The sequence below is a fragment of the Pyrus communis genome, chromosome 12 (assembly GCF_041283825.1).
Source record: "Pyrus communis isolate YQ-2024b chromosome 12, ASM4128382v1, whole genome shotgun sequence".
Classification (NCBI taxonomy): Eukaryota; Viridiplantae; Streptophyta; class Magnoliopsida; order Rosales; family Rosaceae; genus Pyrus; species Pyrus communis.
Window position 1 is genome coordinate 19,642,691 of NC_142576.1, and position 19,637 is coordinate 19,662,327.

General features: G+C 38.8%; 2 protein-coding genes across 2 annotated transcripts; one reads left to right on the forward strand and one right to left on the reverse strand.

The window, feature by feature from the left end:
• The first annotated feature begins 482 nt into the window (after positions 1-482).
• Positions 483-4,204, forward strand: AGK2 (guanylate kinase). The gene is made up of 11 exons (XM_068485720.2): positions 483-1,130; positions 1,609-1,644; positions 1,780-1,887; positions 1,993-2,069; positions 2,144-2,273; positions 2,395-2,757; positions 3,159-3,280; positions 3,367-3,502; positions 3,621-3,666; positions 3,752-3,857; positions 3,944-4,204. Exons 2-11 carry the CDS (start codon positions 1,642-1,644, stop codon positions 4,053-4,055), a joined length of 1,203 nt encoding a protein of 400 aa, XP_068341821.2. The 5' UTR covers positions 483-1,130; positions 1,609-1,641; the 3' UTR covers positions 4,056-4,204.
• A 10,981-nt stretch (positions 4,205-15,185) lies between these two features.
• Positions 15,186-19,434, reverse strand: LOC137745873 (uncharacterized). The gene is made up of 7 exons (XM_088680945.1): positions 19,309-19,434; positions 19,038-19,158; positions 18,475-18,992; positions 17,470-18,384; positions 16,717-17,346; positions 16,002-16,622; positions 15,186-15,722 (listed from the first exon to the last, which is right to left on the reverse strand). The coding sequence occupies exons 1-7, from the start codon at positions 19,432-19,434 to the stop codon at positions 15,186-15,188; spliced, it is 3,468 nt and encodes a 1,155-aa protein (XP_088537071.1).
• Between the last annotated feature and the right edge of the window lie 203 nt (positions 19,435-19,637).

The following is a 19,637-nucleotide window of genomic DNA, read 5'->3' on the forward strand; positions in this document are numbered from 1 at the left end:
TTATTTTTAATTAATAGCTAGTAGCTATGTGTGTTGTTATTTTTAAACATTTGTTCCAATTCAAGTCTATTCTTCCACAAAGAGTAATGCGTTGACCAAATTTTTAGACCAAATTTGCAGATCATATAACGTGTCATAAAAAAATTTAATTTAGTACCAATTTATTACTTAGACATATCAATTAAAGACTCAAAAATATCATTATTTTTCAGTCCCATATTGACAAGGTTAGTAAATAAGAAAAAACACTTTGTGATTTATACAAAAACACTTTAAAAATTCAGATAGAACAAAACTCATATATATCTACTTGTAAACCTAGAGTTTTTTTGTTTTCTTCTCACGGTACAAAATAAATTAATTTTTTCTTGTTTCTAAATTATTAAGTTTGAAATGTTTTTTTAAGTATAATTTTATCGATATCTTACGTGTGAAAAGAAATAATTTTTTTATATAAAATGAGCGCATAATTTTGATGTCCCGGACCTTGAAAATTTCTAGACTGACCTTGATTTTGTGTACGAGGATACCAATGCTAAATGGGGACTTTTCAAAAAATAAAAAAATAAAAAAATTAGGGTTTGTTTTTTCGTTTTCTGTTCTCCCAAGGGAAAAACGCCTATATAAAATCTAGAAGCCCTAAAATTGATAAGGAAAGAAAGAAACAAAAAAAAAAAAAAGGACGAGTAGCGGTGGGGGAAGGGAAGAAACTTCCTACGCACCTTACAAGAAAACGAAATCCGGTCTTCTCTGTGTCGTGAATTGAATGCGACCACAACAACAAGGCTTTCACTCCTTTTCTCTTTCTCTCTCCTCCTCTTGTCGCTCCTCTTCCGCCTCCCCCCACTTCCTCCACGACAACTTTTGGACTAAATTCAAAGATTCCCCCTTTCCCTTGCTACAAATATGAGAGCGCTACCCCAGATTTCTTCCACCTTATTCTACCACTCCTGTGATTTTTTCCTACCCAAGTTTGTGCTGATTTGATTTCTAAGCCTCCCCAAAACTTCACCTTGAAAAAGTTGTACACCAACTGGCCTTTTAAATCGTTGTTTACCCTTCTGAAATTTGCATCCCTCCCAAGAAATAAGCTTGCTTTTTGTCACAGAGCAACTGCTGCTCACAGAAAGGTATTTGGGTCCTTTTCCTTGTTACCCAATATTGTTTTGGGATTTCTAAGGGTTTTGATCCATATGCTTTGGGTTTTTTGAGATGGGTTTTTGTGGTTTTTTGCATTTTGATGTTCTTTTCTCTCTGCCCATTTGTTTTTCTTTGGTTTGTTTTTGTTTAGTTTTATGTGGGTTTTGAAGAGATTTTGACAAAAATTAACAGTTGTGTTTGTGTGGCATCATTTTCTCTGATGTTTGTTCTTGTCTGTGTATATGATGATGGGCCATTTGGGGTTTTGATCCCAGAGTTCTTTTCCAGCTCAATTTATCTATTTTCTATTGGTGTTCTGTTGTCATTTTGTCAAATGTGATAGATTTTTAACGTTTTATTGCAATATACCCTTTATGCTTTTTCTGGTTTGAATATTTTTTTTTTGTATATGACTTAGATCCAGGAAATATTGAATTATTCTGATCTCTCTCCATGTCTACTGATCAGGGGGAATCTAGAGTTGCAGGAATAGCTTTTTCCATGGTAAGCCCCTCATACCTGTTTTACGCTCGATTTCGGTGTGAAAGGAATGTGATTAGAAATGATGCCTACATGTTAACCAAGGTGGTTGCTTTGAGTTGCTGTGATTTGATAGATATTGGTTGTTGTTGTCATCAGGGAGAAGCACCAGCATTCTTTGTTGATGTGCTGCAGAAGGGATTTGCAAATGGTTTTGATGTAAAATCAAAGGGCGGTGAAGCGTCCGTTGTCGTGGGCAACAGAACAGTATGATATTTAATATATCCATATGTTTTTCTCGTCCAATGCCCCTGTTTGTCCTTCAATGATTTACCACCAGGTCAATCATATTGCCAGTACATTTTTTGACAGTATGTGATTGGTGGAGCCTGTGAGGAATCGGCATTTTCAATTGGAGTTTGTATTCTTGACCGATCCAGTGGTGAATGGTATGTGCATGTCTCTTGGTAATGAATTGCTTTCTTGTGATTTTCTGTTACTAATATCTGGTTCAAATTTTCAGGATAAATCCTGTCGTGTTGGGAACCAAACCCAGGCCATCTAAAGGCCATTCAGCAGTGCTTTTAAGTGAAGACCGGATATTGATTACCAAGAATGGTTCCAGCACAGACGTTTTTGCCTGGTTTCTTGAGGTTGGTTTGGTACCTATGAAACCATTCATATATGATAAAGGAACAGAAGTTGTTCAGTTAACACCCTTCTAGCCATTACGTATTACTTATCCAAATTTCTGAAAATGCTTTGTTGTGTCAGGTGGACACCCAATACGTTAGGCAGCAGAAGAAGATTTTGGGCACTGAGGTGGTTGCTTGGAGTAAGGGAGTGAGGGGCTATGCTGAGAAGCCAATTGTTATTAGTGGTCCTTCCGGGGTAGGAAAGGGGACACTAATATCCATGCTCATGAAGGAGTATCCATCCATGTTTGGATTCTCGGTGAGCCACACAACCCGTGCTCCAAGAGCTATGGAGAAGGATGGGGTCCATTACCATTTCATTGAGAGGAGTGTCATGGAGAAAGAAATAGAAGACGGCAAGTTCCTTGAGTTCGCTTCTGTGCATGGAAATCTCTACGGAACTAGTGTTGAAGCAGTAGAAGTCGTAGCAGATGCTGGGAAGGTAAATGTTTGTATTTTTGTGTTCTTTGAAGATTCTGTTTCTATTTTAATGACGATTATGGAGTGTTGGGGTCTGGCTCAGTTTTTGTTGCCATGTTGGATTTACTATCTGGATCTGCCTCAATGTTTTTAAAACACACACAAGTCACACAGCACCCGTATGATGATTGGTTGTCTTTGGAATTGCTCTAGTTATAGTCTGGTTTAGCTGTGGGACATTGTGAGCTCCCATAAGTTTATTCACAAATTACCGAATTTGGGGAAAGTCTAGGGTGTCCCCTCAAACTCAACCCTTATTACATCAGGAACCGGCATAATTTTGTCTTGTATGGAACTGTGATATTTTCATTACACCCTAATAGTGTCTTAACTTCTGTGTGGTGTTGTTTTCTTTCAACGTAGAGATGCATTCTTGACATCGATGTTCAAGGGGCAAGATCCGTGAGGGCTAGTTCACTTGAAGCTATCTTCATCTTCGTATGTCCACCCTCAATGGAAGAGCTTGAGAAGCGCCTTCGGGCAAGGTAGTTTGATATGCCATTTATTATATCTCATCCTCAAATTCCACTTTCCATGTTCCTGTTCTGAGCATGGTTGAATATGGAAACAGGGGAACTGAGACAGAGGAACAGGTCCTAAAGCGACTTCGTAACGCCGAGGCAGAGATTGAGCAAGGGCAATCATCAGGCATTTTTGATCATATGTTGTATAATGATAACCTGGAAGACTGTTACCAGAGTCTAAAGGTAGCTGTTCCCACCGTCATTGGATTGCACCGATGCTTCTTGTGAACTTTTATATTTACTAATTACCTTGTCGGTTACTTTTACTTATTACTGATGCCAAATTCATCTGTTTGTGTAGAAACTCTTGGGGCTAGATGGAACTGTTACTGCTGCTCCTAAATCAGGTAAGAAGCGGTTCAAATGAACTTGGTTCTCATTAGTATTATATTACATTAAACCGAAATTTAATGTGTTAAAATTCCACTTCAGCAAGTAAAGTGGTTAATCTGCCAATGGACCATTCGTTGACCAAGATTGATAACAAAATCATCATAAACTCCAGAACTCCAGAACTGGAAGAAGCATCCACTAACACGTAAGTTTCTTTTTTCATGGCTTGTTTAATCAATATATAGCGTAAGATATTCAGCTGTTTACACATATGCACGGTCTGATGAGCAGGATCGTGCTGGATGTGTCAGCCCTCAAAGGAGGGGCGCCTGGGCGGACTAGAGGGCTAGACATATATACCATGGACTCATTTTCAGACGGTCTGACTGGGATTAATCAGTGAGATAAAGATTTCAACCCCGAAAGACACCAACTTTGATTTCTTATTCGTACTTTCTTTTCATCTCGTTCAATTTTAATCTAAGAGAAAAGTGACGACGCTTCATATATGAATGTGCGAGATCTTCCATAAATTGAATTGTTTCTTTCCCATTCTTTGTTTGTTTAGAATAGAAATGACTTTGGACTCCGGCGCAGTGTTGAACAATTACAATGAGAGCTGATTTATGATTTGTGGGGCAATTTGGACGTTGAACTAAGAACCATTCTTACGGATGCTGTAAAACGTTCTCTAATGTAGTTGTAGCTTCATTTTCCATTCCTCTGTTTATTAAACTCCTTGAATCTGGTTGAGTTAGAGCTCGTGGGCGCATGACTGATTGCCGACCTTTTAGCAAGTCTTGGAATGCATCTACGGTTAATAATTGGTCAACAATCAGTCGCGCGCCTTTAAGAAAATCACCGTTTGTCATGCCTAGAAATCAGGCCGTCCAACTCTACAAATACTATACAGATTGTAATGCTAATGCTTGCATAGTCGGCCTTGTTTATTAAACATTATTACGTTTGTTAATCTGGTTTTACTAGCCATAACGCAATCCACTTACCAGAAAGTACTGAAAGCAGAAAAGTCGGCAAATAGATTGGACTTTGAGAGGGTCTTGGTTCACTGTCAAAACGTCTCCAAAAATAGGTCGTTCAGTCAGAAAGGTAGGGAAGAAGACTTGGTCAATTTTTGTTTCTGTTTTTGTTTTCTTATATGAACCGGTCAAATTTGTTAGCTGTTAAATGAGGGATTCGGCAAGGTCACCGTGTATACACTTGTGTCTACATTTCTCATCGCATAACGTATAAATAGTCAAGTTTTCTGTTTAGATGTGCTTTTCTTAAGTTGTTCGATGAGATACGTAGTTAAACAGGTGGATTGACTGGTGATGCGTGATTTCCTCTAATTTTTTAATTGCGTTTGAATGAAGAAATTTAAGATTATTAAAGAATTTTAAAATTGAAAGGACGAAATTTTATTTTCTAGAATTTGTGAATTTATTTGTTCGGCTAACCTAAAAGAACAATGAAATTTAAATATGAAATACAATGTGTGAATAGATTTATTAATATATAAATGAGATCGTAGTTAGAAAATGTGCTAATAGTAGTGTTCGCAATGGCGGTGATGATGTTCGGTGGTGGTGACAATGCGTGGCAGTGACGACAATGGTGGCGATGACATTAGTGTGGCAGTAGCTACAACAGTGACGATGTTATGTGGTGGTGATGACATCCGTGATCGTGGTGATGATGGTGGTGTCAATAGCAGTGACAAGGGTATGTGGTGGTGATAGTGGCCATTGAGTTCGCTTGTATTTTTGTTTTTAACTCTCACTCATAGAAATTTGAAAATGACAACTATTTACATAGAATTCAAACTTAAGAAATTGGAGTTCGGATTTTGATATTTGTGTAGTTGATAAATTTAATCAAACTCATCTAACAAGAACGGTGAACAAAAATATTTCGGAAGATATGTACAACTAGAGTTTGCTAAAGTAACCATCAACTAGCAATAGACAATTTAGTCACGCATATATGACCGCCAATACACAACTTTGCCCAATTTCCATCCCCCAATTTAGTCACACATATTATCGCGTAATTTGTCAGCAATCAAGTTTTCTGCTCAAATCAAGTCACGTGACAAAAAATACAGACATATTCACCTAGTGGTGCTTCTATATGGCATCAGATACAATTAAAGAATTTGCATTTGTAACTATCAACCAGCTGCAATCTAATAAGCATACAATCCAAATTCAAATATACCAACAATTATAAGGAATCGTGGTTGGAAATTAGTAGAAGCTGAGGCTGACGTTTCCCCAATATTTAATAATTGACAAGATACCCCGAATATTTAACAATGGCCGTTAGTTGAATTTCATCAGTTGTGAATTGACCTACCAATGGCCTCAATTTGCAGACAACCTCCCAACCAATCAATTTATTTTCTTAAAACTAAAAGAAAAAAAGGAGAGAAAAAAAAAATAAAATGACAGATTCCAGAAGTCCCCACCTGTCGTGATTTGGAGTGGGGTCTTAGGTGGGTTGTGACACAGCCCTAAGTTGTGTAAGTTCACATGGTCCAGTTTTGCACGTTAGGTCTAGTTGGGCATACAAACTTATTGCGAATTAGGCTTGGAATTTTACAAGGCTCGAGTGTCTCCACATATTTTAGGGCAAGGCAGCATGGGTGTGGGTCGTTAAAGGCGCTAAGGTTATCTTCAATCGAGGGTTAGACATATGGCTCGTTTTAACCTTTGAATCCTTCAAGATATTAATATTTTAATAAATATTACAGGATTATATTTGCCTCAGTCTCCAACCGAGGGCCAAACATAATTTATTATTTAAATTAAAAAATTACAACAACTTAAATTCAAATCCAACAACTTAAATTTAAAAATTACAACGGTAATTGACCCAAAAAACCAAAAAAATTAGAACTTAAATTTAATGGATGGTTTAGGTATTTATAGGAAAAAAATTTTGAATTTTTAAGAATTAAAAAAAAAAAAAAATTTGCCCAAAAAACCAAAAAAAAAATTGAATACAATGGCTAGTTAGCTAGCAATTTTTGTTTAAGCATTCCTGTCGGTTATACCGACAGGAATACTCAGCCCTTTGGCCCAGCCTGGGCTGGCTGCTTGTGGCCAGCCCTTTGGCCCTTTGGCTCTTTCATATTCCGTGGGGCCCACGGACCCTCTGACCTAATCTTCGGTTGGAGACGGTTTTCGGGCTATTTTCGACCTTCTGGCCTTCTGGACCATTCAGATGGAGATGGGCTAAGGTGGTGAGAATGACTTGCCTATAGTTTCGAGATGTTATTGCGACATTTTAGAACAATAATGTGACATCCCGTCCCGGAAATATCGAAACGCACGTGTGAATTGTCAACTTTACCCCTAGTTCGTTTCTTTGACATTATTGGTTGTTTTGTGTGTTGTGGCATGTGTTGGGCCACACACACACATGCACACTCACTGTCTCTCTCTGCCCTTTCTCTGTCTCTGTCTCTGTCTCTCATCTCCCTCTCCCTTCCCGTTCACTTTAAACGTACGGACAAACACCAAACCCCTCAAACCTTAGCAGATCGAGGAAACTAAGGTCACTATCGAACTCGTGAGGTTGAGAGGAGCACGATCATACCATTTTCAGGTAAGAACTCTAACGTTTTCACGTCGATTCGACAATGGCAGATTTGTGTATTGTTCATGCAAACCTTAATCTAGCATGTTTTTGGAATTTTGAAGCTCGTAGGTGTCTTAGTGAGGTCCCAAGGAGCCTCGGAGTGCTTCGTTGGACGAATTTGGACGTTGGGATCGTCCTGTGCGAAGTTGGCCGGTTTTGGATAGTTTGCACAGGTAAGATCGCGTGAGTTTTAGCCCTTAAAACTTGTATGGACGTGTTCTACTAGTCCTAAGCTTTAATTTGGTGCAAGAAACGTGAAAAACGGTTGAGAATCGAGTGAGAAAACAAGGTTTACAGGTTTTCCAGTTTTCCGGCGCCGGCGACGGCACCGGAGATTGAACGAAGAAGGTGACGGAATATTCCGTCAAATCTGACGGAATATTCCTGACGCCGTTGACGGAATCCGTTAGAGATAACGGAATATTACTGACGCCGTCCGTGTGCACCGCACGTGCCTGCGCGTGGCCGGCGCGTGTGTCCGTGCCTTGGCCGGCGCGTGGGGGCGCGTGAGGCGGAGGAAAATTTTTCTAAAATTAGGGTTGTGATCCTGAGGTTGTGTAGAGCACGTTGGTATATTCATTTGTCCATTTTGAGCAATGTATGAGAAGTTATTACGAAAGTTAGGTTATGTGCTTTAAAGTTAACGTTTTTATAGTTATTTCGCATATAGGTGACACGTATCCCGAGGACGAGCGTTCGCACTCGAGGCAGGGGGGCTACGACCCTTCCACATACCAGTGAGTGGGCTTTTGTTTTCCGTATATACCTATATACATTTATTTTCCCAGAAATTGTTTAAAAAGGGTTAAGTGTTTTATGCCATGCACCATATTATTATCGTTTATGCATTATTGCGTACATTAGTAGTGGTACACATATACATATGCATATTTGGTGTTGTGGATGCACAGGTAAGTGCCAGGTAAGTAGTATACATGTTTACATTTCAGTAGTGGTTTGAGATGCTTAGAGAGCTCATAACCTGCACCCCCGGTGTTAGTGCTCCCGCCCAGAGTAGGGCACAGTCCTTCACGTGATGTTCACCTCCCGCACCACACGCTCAGCTTGGATCCAAGTTAGGTGCACAGTCCTGTCGTACAGACCACTTTAGGTGGTTCCGACTCGTAGGTGACCCGCGATTATTCGCACAGCCTTCACGTGATCGCACAGGTAAGTGCCAGGTAAGTAGTATACATGTTTACATTTCAGTAGTGGTTTGAGATGCTTAGAGAGCTCATAACATGCACCCCCGGTGTTAGTGCTCCCGCCCAGAGTAGGGCACAGTCCTTCACGTGATGTTCACCTCCCGCACCACACGCTCAGCTTGGATCCAAGTTAGGTGCACAGTCCTGTCGTACAGACCACTTTAGGTGGTTCCGACTCGTAGGTGACCCGCGATTATTCGCACAGCCTTCACGTGATCGTAGCACTAGAGCGTATATATATATTACACCCAGGCCTGTCGTACAGACCACTTTAGGTGGTTCCGACTCGTGGGCAGGTTCAGTTATTGAGTTGAGATTTGAGCTCTATATGCAGCCGTACAGGTCACGTTAGGTGACTCCGGCTGCCAGATGTTATGCTATTGATGTGATTTATACCTGAGCACTTGCATTTCATTATGAAGCTTTGACATGGCACATTTTTTAGCATGATTGATATACCCTTGAGAATGTTTGGCATATTTATACATACGTATATGTTTATTTTCTGGGAAGTATACAGGTTTTACGGCGAGGGGTTAGAATGTATTTTGCTAAATGGTTTTCAAAGAGCTTTGTTTTTGCCCACTCACGCTTTTGTTTTTGCGCCCCTCCAGGTTCTAGTTGCTTAGCAGTTTCGGTGGTCTCCCAGAGGGTTATTCCGGCTTTTCTGACAGACACTCACCAGCGTAGGGTCACCTTCGGGTGTACTTATGTCGCAACTTTTCTTTTGGACTGCTGTAGTCTTGCTCTGAATTTGTATCTTACTTACGCTAGCATTTGTTTTAGTACTTTGTATGCTAGTTTTTAATTATTCGTACTTTTATTTTACTGTTTTATTAGCTTCCGCACGTGCACATGGTTACGTCACCTTCGGATGACGGCCAGCACGCCCTGATCTCGGTCGGGGTGTGTCAATAATGCGTGTTTTATGTTTTCTACACAATCATGCTTAATTGATTACATGAATACGCATGATAGACTATAAACATCGCTATCTTATGACTCATTTGGATGTATTACTGAAAATACTTTTAGAGAAAATGTTTTTTGGTTCCAAAAGCATTTAAAATGCTTTTTCAGAATTTACTTGCATTTATACTAAGAATTGGTTTCAAAAATATTTTCACCAAAAGTACTTTCAATTATTTCAAAATCACATTCAAACGATCTCTTACTATTCCATTGCTCGGAAATCTTTCTCGCATATCCTATCTATCTAGAGCAGTTGGAGATGGCCCATATGAGAAGCTTCTGCGCTGAGGGTACTCCTATTCATGTGTCTGTAAAAGTTGGAATCTTGTACCAAATTTTTTTCGGTGGTTCAGTCGGGGACCCTGATGCCTGAATGAGGCCACACAGGGCAACTGGGAGATCTGGTGATTTGTGCTTCAGTTTGTGTAGGTCCCGTTCACACACTCCAAAATTTCACATGCTATGTAGCTACAGGTAGAGTGCAGCTTTTGGTATCTTTTGTTTGGCAGCTATGGCTGTGGACCATCAACTCGGTATCTACTTTGTTTAAGGATGTCTTAAGTTTAAATTTAACGGTTAACAGTGTTTGAATGCAAAATGATTTTCGCACACTTTTATATATTTTTGTTTGTGGATTTTCTTGTTTATTCAATTTAAATGTTAAAAATAAACATGATTGAGTTGGGAGAAATATAAATTTGCACAAATCACTTCCCTTCTTCGACATATAGCATGAAGATTGGAAAAAAAAAAAAAAAATGAATCTAGAGCAAAGGGCCCATGAGTTTGCAGAAATAGATTTCTGGAATCTTATGAAGCTCGAACATGAAGTGGCTCTTGGACCAAAACTTATCCGTGTAGCATGAACAAATTCGAATTTCAGCCCTTCCCCTACTTGTTTGTAGACTATATATCAAGAAGGCTGCCACACAAACAAAATAAAAGTTAAAAGACTCGTTTGATGATTATTTCGTTTATGGTTTCTAATTTTTACTTTTGGTTAGATATAAAAGAAAATACAACGAAGAAAGAAAGGGATGAATAGAGAGAAAGGGTGGGTGGTGGAAAGGATGTGGAATAGTACGGAAGAAATGCACATGAATACACAACATGTACTAAAAATTGAAAAAAACTTGATGTAGATGGTCATTTGATAGTCATTTTGTCTTTAGAATTAGAGATCTGAAAGTTTACAGATGTTTACTAAAGGGAATGTGATATTGGTTGGGATTCATTATGACCAAAACACGAGTGGTACACTACATCTCTCCTCTCTATCTTCATCTGTTGCTTTTAACTTCCTCAGACTATTCCGTATGTAAGAACTCTACTATTTGCGAGTGTGATCGAGATTATGCTTAGTGACGTAGTAGCAAATATAAATATTTGTGTTATGTATGCACTTAATATAGGGGTGTGCTATCCACACATCCTATTTTACTTCTCACACACCCCTTAATAATTTATGTCCGTTGATCTTCTTCAATTTATTTGATCCGATGGTCGAAAATAAAAAAGGTGTGTGAGAAGTAAAATGGGGTGTGTGGATATCGCACGCCTAAATATATAGTTAAATTTAATTAACTACCATTGGAGGGAGTTAAATTGTTAGTTGTAGGGGAGGGGGACCGATGGAAATTGAATCCGCACCAGAATGCATAGACATCATTGCTTTCTAACATTGGAGTAAAGAGCGATTTGTTGTAAGTCCCTCTTTTTGGGTTACATGTTCATTATGAGTGCTAGTCCTATTGTAAGCAAGAACATAAGGAACTCTAAAGAAGAGAAGATTGATCTCTAGACATCAACGTGGTGTATTTTGTTGAGAATGAGTCCCACATTGATGAGAGGAATGACCTTGCATGGGCTTATAAGTAGGTTGAGCTATTCTTCATATTGCCAATTGGTTTTATGATGGAATCTCAACTTTTTTCATGGTATCGGAGCAGGTTATCCCTCGTGTGAAGCCCAATTGTTACACATGCTCCACATCATCCGATTTGTGTTGTCCACATGTTAGGCTTGCCACACGTGAGATGGCGTGTTGAGAATGAATCTCACATTGATGAGAGAATGGACCTTGCATGGGTTTATAAGAGGTTGGGTTACTCTTCATATTGCCAATTGGTTTTATGGTAGAATCTCAACTTTCTTTGTGGTATTAGAGCAAATTGTCCCACGTGTGAAGCCAAACGATCACACGCACTCCACGTCACCCCGTTGTGTTGTCCACGTGTTAAGCTTAAAAATTTGCCGCACGTGAGAGGGCTTGTTAAGAATAAGTCCCACATTGATGGGATGATGGATCATGCATGTGCTTATAAGTAGGTAGAGATACTCTTCATATTACCAATTGATTTAATGATGAAATCTCAACTTTCTTTATACCTTTGCTGCAGACTAATGTAAATATAATTTTACTAGTTATGGTTTTACGATGGTAGATGTTTGAAACTTGGTCGAATCGATTATAGGTCCTCTTCCGCAATCTTCACTCGTTAACATGAGATCCGATAGAATTGTCATGCGATCACTGCTTAATGACCTCTTAATAACCGTTTAATGATGTCTTAATGATCTCTGAACTTTCTGTTGCACTAATCCTTATTTGTTTACATGTGGTAGCAAAGCCGACGTCTTAAATTCATCTGAAATAAATATTTACTTTATTTCTTATTTCTGCTGCATGAATTGTTCTCTGCCAATGTTGATCATATATTTAATAATGAAAGATGATTGAACAAGTGAATCATTTTATATAGTAAAATATCTTCCTTCAGTTGGGTTGCATGAATTTCAACTCGTCAAGAGAAGATGAAATGGTCTATAGTTGTTTAATTAGATGGAATTAGAAGTAAATTTTAATCTAGGCTTTTTATATTAGCACCTCATAAAATGTTAAATGCATTTCATATTAAAATTTAATATGAAATGATTTATTTATCCTACTATGTAATGACAATTTTGACCTTATTAGGTTTAAAAAACATAAAATTTTTCTAAATACACCCCAAATCATTTTTAACGTATTATGTATCTTCTTCAACCATCAAAATCTCTCTGACCCTCCATTGTTGAATAAAACCCTAACCAATGAAACTACGAACATGTTGATTGAGAAATTATTTTTGATGAATGAAATACGAAATTGATTTTTAGGAAACTTCAAATGAGATAAGACTTCATATTTTTTTTATTATTTTAGTGATTTTGAACACATCGATAATTATTTAATCTTACTTTTGCTGCGTTATTCAAGTTTCTATGTTCATATTCATCTTTTAGGGATCACATGAATTACATGAAGAATTAAACATCTAAAATTACCACCAAATATTAAAAATAGACGGCATGGGTTCTAATGGTGGAATTGAAAACAACCCACATATGCTTTAAATCCGAGGTAGCATCTTTTGTCAAAATTCCAGTCGGCATTTTTTGTCCAAATTAAAAGCTTTATAAGATTTGAGAAATGTGTGGGGTGTATAAAAAATATGGGGTGCATGTAGAAAATGTAAGGTATGTTGAGAAGTGAGGTGTGAGGGTATTATGGGGAAATATGTGGGGTGTATTAAGATAATTTTTCATTGAAAAAGCAAATGTGGGGTGTATTAAGTATGTGGAGTTTATTCAATAATTTATGGGGTGTTAATATAATAAGCCTTTAGTGTAATGCTAAAAATTGTTAATCAATCTCGTGGTTAACTCAATTGGAGGTTCTTAGTAATGTCATTAGATGAGCTTGGGTTTCAATATTTGTGAAGTTGCCCGAAGAAATTCCTCTTCATATACAAAGTACAAGAGATTTTTCAGTGTGACGGGAACACGGGGTAGTACACCATGTGTCACTATACAAATGATGAGATATGTGTGTTAAAAAGTTAATAACTTAAAAAATAAAATTTGCCACTATTATATAAAAACATGTGGTATATCACTCGTGTTTCAATCACAATGAAAAATTTCTTGATAGAGAGAGGTGGCACAAGACTCGAGACAGAGGCATGCAGAAATTCAGTATTTTCCAAATGATAACCCATAGTTTATGGTGGCGTGCAAGCTTTGGTTGATTTGATGATGGTTTTTGTTCGAGAGGAAAGTCTGTCTCTCTATTTGATCACAATGAAACAAAACATGTTTGATTGGTATTTAAAATCATTTGCAATTGAGTCTGGTGTTGAAGACCAACACCAGCCCAATTGGTGTTTATGTTGACGTGTAATCTTGCCTTGGCTCAAGATGGATCCAGCCCATGGACAAAGAAAGATCCATACACATGCTAGAGAATTCTAGCAAAGTTCAAGTTGGTGGAAGAGTCTAGAAGAATGGTGAGGTTTCCACCAACATGAAAGATTTGTGTAGATAATTCTAGATTAGGAAGTTACTGGAATTATCTAGATATCTCTAATATGATGTTTCCATGCTTCTCCAAGGTTCCATCCATGCCCATAAAAGGAGAAGGCATTCACACCATTTGTAACCAACCAACCAAGAAATCAAGAAGTAGTAGTAGGCAACCAAGTGAGAGTGAGAAGCAAGAATAGTCTTGTAGGAGTGTGAGTGATCTAGAGTTTGTCTATAGAAAGTGAGTGAGTGTCATTGCTTCTAAAGTTGTGTCCTTGTGATTGTTGTAATATTTTGTGAGTTAATACAAGTAATTTGTTTACTTGTTTTGTCTCTCCAACACTTGTGTTAGAGTTATGTACTCTAAAGTTTTTTCCCAACATTTGGACCATGCAATCATCTCAATTTGTTTTGATACGAGTCATCAGCTCACCAACATCCGGTATGTCCAAATTTGTTCCTTTTTTATTTAATCATTTGCATAATTAATTCGTGTTGATTTTTCCGTAATTTTGATTTAGAAGAAGAAATATATTCAAGGCTTTCGTATTGAGTTTATTTTACGCTGCCGGTCCAAAGCTCGGATAAAGTAGGAGGGAGGAGGAGTCAAATAGTTGATGATCGGCACTCCGTTTTTCATGTCTAATCTCTATGATTCCGTATTGAGTTTTGTCAAGCCCTAATGATGAATTAAACATAGGAGGCTGCATTGTTGCATTTTAACATGAAGTTGACAATTAATTAGCTGAGACCAGATGAATAAAAAGGGAAGGCATTGCCAAGGTAGAAAATTTTGCTGAGTGACGAAATAAATTGATGGGGAGAAGTTGCGCATTCGAATTCGGGTGCTTAAGGTGATGCAGGGAGGAAAACAATGAGATGTTTATTGAAATATCAAGCACAACTATGACCCAATGAACATATAGAGAACTAGTCCTTGTTTACATAAACTCATTCAAAATGCATAATTTGTTTCTTCCTTAACGATTCTAGCCTTTTAATAGGCCCAGCAACAAGATAGTTAAACACTAACACAACTTCCTAGTCCCTAGAACATAAGAAATAATAATCACCAAGTCTCAATCCAACCATCTAATTAAAAACACAATATTCCAAATACTTGATTACCAGAGATATTAACTAGATTTGAAAACTTAATGGACCATCCCGAATATCAAGATCCGTAATTAATCAACCTCCTTAATGCACTGCATCATAGGGGAGCATATCCGCTCTAGCCAATGTAGCTACACCCATGCCTGCGGAAGGGGAGAAGTTATTAGTGACATTGACAAGCCTTTCTTTATTGGTGAGGTTCCTCAATGCTGCTTTGTGAGTTCTACCACATGATCATTCCTGTCTCACCCTTATGAGGGTGTTTGCTTATTTTTCCCTTTCTTATCGCTCAATGACGTCGTATACTGCAATATGGCCTGAGTAAACTCTTCTTCATCATGCTGGTACAGTAGGCGGAGACCACACTTATGGACACTGAAGGCCGCGTGATCGCTTATGACTGAAGCTTCTAGGGAACTGCATTCATTCAACTGATCTGAAAACCACACTCGTGGTATGTAGGATACCCAAACGAATCCTCCAAGATGCAACCACATGAATTCTTCTTTGCTTGTGCAGTAGTGATGCAGAGAATTCCCTTTGTCCGTTTCAAAATGACAACTAAGGTTGTGGGAAATTTCTGGGATGTCCAATTTGTCAATCTCGGAAGTCAGATGCTCCAGGATTGCAAAGTTTGCACATACAGCCAATCCTAGCCAATTACTGTCCATGTTTAGATTTTGTGGCAGACTGATTGTTAGCGAGTAGTCATTGCTTTGCTGGCCAAACCACTCTAGATCTATGTTTGAAGGGAAACATGAATTGTATACAGAGAAACGATCGAAGTCCTGTAAAGGAGGAGAGACAAGGAGTCAGATATGCAGATATATGTACATGTGTATATAATGCAGTTTGACTATGTGCAAGATGTCTTGTCTTTGACGAGTGAGAGGATGTCCTGCGCATAGAATTTCTGGGATCAAAGTTGAAGAGAATTAAGTAGAAATGAGATTTTCTTAATGCGTAAGAGGATGTCCAGCACATAGAATTTCTGCGAATAGTTCAGGTGTGTATATAAATATAAATGTGTGTGCGTAGAGAGCGAGAGAGTATAAAGAAAATCATACCCATTTCCTGTGACTCGGCTTTACTAATCTTTCAAGAGGAGGTTTCGTAATGTAGCTGCTACATCTACTAGATGATTCCGAGTGACCCTCAGCGCATTGCTTATTTTTTCCTTTCTTATCTGACAACATCATATTGTGAGATAAGGCCTCCTCAAACTCTTCCTGATCATGCTGATATACGAGGCGTAGCCCACAACTATGCACATTACATGCTCCATGATCGCTTGCAATTGAAGCATTAACGATACTGCATCCATTCAAATGATCCGAAAATGAAGCTCGTGGTATATAAGATACCCAAATGAATCCCCCGAAATATAACCACTGGAATTCTTCATTGGTGGTGCAGTAGTCATGGATAGGTTCTATTGTACCTATTTCTGATTCCAAAACACATGTCAGATGGTGGGGAATATCTCGATTCAAATTGTCTAGCTCAGCAGTTGGATTTTCCCCAACGGAGAAGTAAGCACATAGAGCCAATCCCTTCCAATTAGTGTCACTATACAAATTTGGTGGTAGTGGAACTCTTACTGAGGAACCATTGCTCTGATCCCCAAACCACTCTAGACTGATGCTTGAAGGAAAACAAGAATTATAGATCGAATAACAGTCAAAAACCTGTAGAGGATAGACAAGGTGTGAGATATACGTTTAAATATATATATGTGTGTGTGTGTGTGTGAGAGAGAGAGAGAGAGAGAGGGAACTCTACCCATTTCTTATCACTGGGCTGCTCTGATTTCTCAAGATGAGGATTTACAATGTCGACGCCTGTAATACTAGATGATCCTACCTCACAGTCCTGGTGTTGTTTTTCTTCCCCTTCATTAATATCAGACAAGGAAGTCATGCAGTGCATTATGGTCTCCTTGAGCCCTTCTTCATCTTCCAGATATATAAGACGGAGCCCGCAACTCTGCACACCCAAGCTTCCACAATCGCTTACAATTGAAGCCTCCAGGTGCCCTCCTTCATTTAACTGATTCGAAAACCAACATCGTGGTATGTAGGACAACCAAATGAATCCTCCCATACGATTCAACCACTTGAATTCTTGGTTGGTGGTGCAAAAGCCATGGAGAGATTCCAGAGAACCTTTATCAGTCCCTAAAATACATGTAAGATTGTGAGAAATATCGAGATCCAAATTTTCATGGTCGGTAGTTGAATGGTCGAGGACTGAAAAGTATGCACATAAAGCTAGTCCTCTCCAATTGGTGTCTTCACATAGATTTGGTGGTAGAGAGACTTTTACAGAGTAATCTCTGCTTTTACCCGCGAACCAGTCTATAATCTCATTGGGAGGGAAACATGAATTATATATCAAGTCACGGTCGAAGTCCTGCAAAACATGAGAGATAGGATAGATGAATATTTATACATACATATATATATATAGGTAGACATATATATACACACACACACAGAGACAGAGAGAACGCAAAAACTCAAGCTATAATTTTACCAGGAGCCGACTCTGATCCAAGCTTATATTGTTGTCATGACCATGAGAACGAGCAATGTTCTGTAGTAGAAAGTCGTAATTACTTCCACTTGTTTTCTGGCTCTGATCCAAGCTTATGTTCTTGGCAAGACCATTAGAAAGAGCAATCTCCCGTAGTATAGAGTAATTACTTCCTCTTGCTTCATCCTGCCAAGCTGATGCTCTTTTTCTTTCGTGTTGAGATTCCTCAGCAGAATAAGTTTCTCCGCGAAAATCAATTGGCATGAAACGAGGACAAACTTCGCTCACTGAGCTGTGCTCCGTGGATTTGGCTGCTTCAAGAAAATTCATTAACATACTTGTACATCCCAAACTAATTCCATTATATTTCTTGGTATCTGTAAAATCACCAGTTCCGTAGTAAACAGGCCGACCCGTTGTGGTAGTGCAGTGGGTTATTGTTTGGATTAACCCTTTCAAGTCTTGGTCGTATACTAGACGCATCCCGCACATTTCAATCTTCACACCTGGAGTTCTACATCCAAATAAAGCTTGAATGAAACGACACCGATTCAAGCGTTCCGCAAAACGTACTCGTGGTATATGAACAATAACGAGTCGATGTGACCCCACATTGTCATCAAACGGGGAAACTAACATTAGGCGATGCATCAGTGCTTCCACACCCACAGCTTCAATAGGTGTATACAAATGACACTCATAGTAAATGCGGCTACGTTGAACACCTTGAGGCAGGCTGCAAACAACATATAGAGAAAGTCCCGCCCATTTCTCATCATTATGCAGATACGGAGGTAGAGTTAAGTTGACCGTGCATGCAGACGTAGTGCTCTGTTCACTGAACCATTGTAATTTTTCTCGTTGAGAAAAAATAAAACCATAATCGTTGATATTTGGAAGGCCCCTCCGCAATCCCTATACATGCATACACACTCATGATATCAGTAATCAAGTTGTCATTTTTGTTGTGTGCGTATGAAAGAGAGAGAGAGAGAGAGAGAGTACCTCAAATAGCTTTTCAAGCAATGACACTATGTTTCTTCTCAATTGACCTACAATGGGAGTTGAACTAGTAGTTTCTTCTTTTTGTAATTCTTGTTGAATTTGAACCCCACTTGTCGACGGAACACTTCTCATACCATCTTCTTTTTCGTCTTCTTCTTCAGGCTGATGGCCGTTACAGAAATTTTTATTGTGCTTAATCAATTTCCTGACAAATGTAGTCACGTGTTCCGAGTTTATTTGACTCGCCCCACACTCTATCACTTTTACTTCTGGGCTATCAGGTGTAATCAAAGCTCGGATGAAGCGTTTATTTGAACATTCTTCAAGGTCACTTCGTGGTATATACAACCAATGTATAAATGGTCCAGTGAGATCAAGATCAGGGTAATTAAGCACTTGGGGAAGTTCATGAGGATCTTCAGTTGTATAGAGATCAATGCGGAAATTGCGAGTGAGGTTTGATTGCAATTTCTCATCAAGTTCTGGCTCATCTTCCAAATCATCATGCTTCTGTGCACCTACACAGACAAAACATAGAGCAAGTCCCATCCATTTACTTATACCATCAACATCACGAGGCAGTGGGATTGTTACAGTGGATTCAGTACTCTGACGGCTCAACCATGCTGGAATTTTATTTGATCGATAAGAATATTCTAACATAGTACTGCGATGAATTGCATCCTGTAAAATAGAAGCGAGATAAGTTAAAAAAAAAAAACAGCTAATTAGAAAGGTGGATGGGGGGAGAGAGAGAGAGAGAGAGAGAGAGAGAGAGAGAGAGAGAGAGAGAGAGAGAGAGAGAGAGAGAGAGAGAGAGAGAGAGAGAGGGACCTCAAAGAGTGTTTGATAGGACTCCCTCAAAAGATATTTAGGCGGTAGCCAATACGCCTGACCTTTGGTTTTATCACTTCGGCGATCTATAAAACTAAATCCAGCAGCAGGTGAATTCCATACCATTATTTTATCTGAATGTGCTCCCTCCAACAAGGGACAATTATGTGCCCTTACCCATCTTATACTAAATGGAAGTCTTGGCCATGACTGAAGCTTGCTACAATCATCCAATACAAGTTCTCCAAGGTGAGAAAGTTGAGAGATGCTTTCAGGTACTTCACTTATAGCAGTCCCGCCAGCATAAAGCTCCTCTAAACGTTTTAAAC

Excerpts from the sequence above, each read along its gene's own strand:
- AGK2 (XM_068485720.2), top strand. Across the intron at positions 2,274-2,394 it reads TTTTTGCCTGGTTTCTTGAG|GTGGACACCCAATACGTTAG; the intron begins GTTGGTTTGGTA and ends TTGTTGTGTCAG. Across the intron at positions 2,758-3,158 it reads TCGTAGCAGATGCTGGGAAG|AGATGCATTCTTGACATCGA; the intron begins GTAAATGTTTGT and ends CTTTCAACGTAG.
- LOC137745873 (XM_088680945.1), bottom strand. The coding sequence starts at position 19,434 with ATGGTATGGAATTCACCTGCTGCTGGATTTAGTTTTATAGATCGCCGA. Across the intron at positions 18,993-19,037 it reads ACTGCCTCGTGATGTTGATG|GTGCACAGAAGCATGATGAT; the intron begins GTATAAGTAAAT and ends TTGTCTGTGTAG. Across the intron at positions 15,723-16,001 it reads AGCCGAGTCACAGGAAATGG|GACTTCGATCGTTTCTCTGT; the intron begins GTATGATTTTCT and ends CCTCCTTTACAG.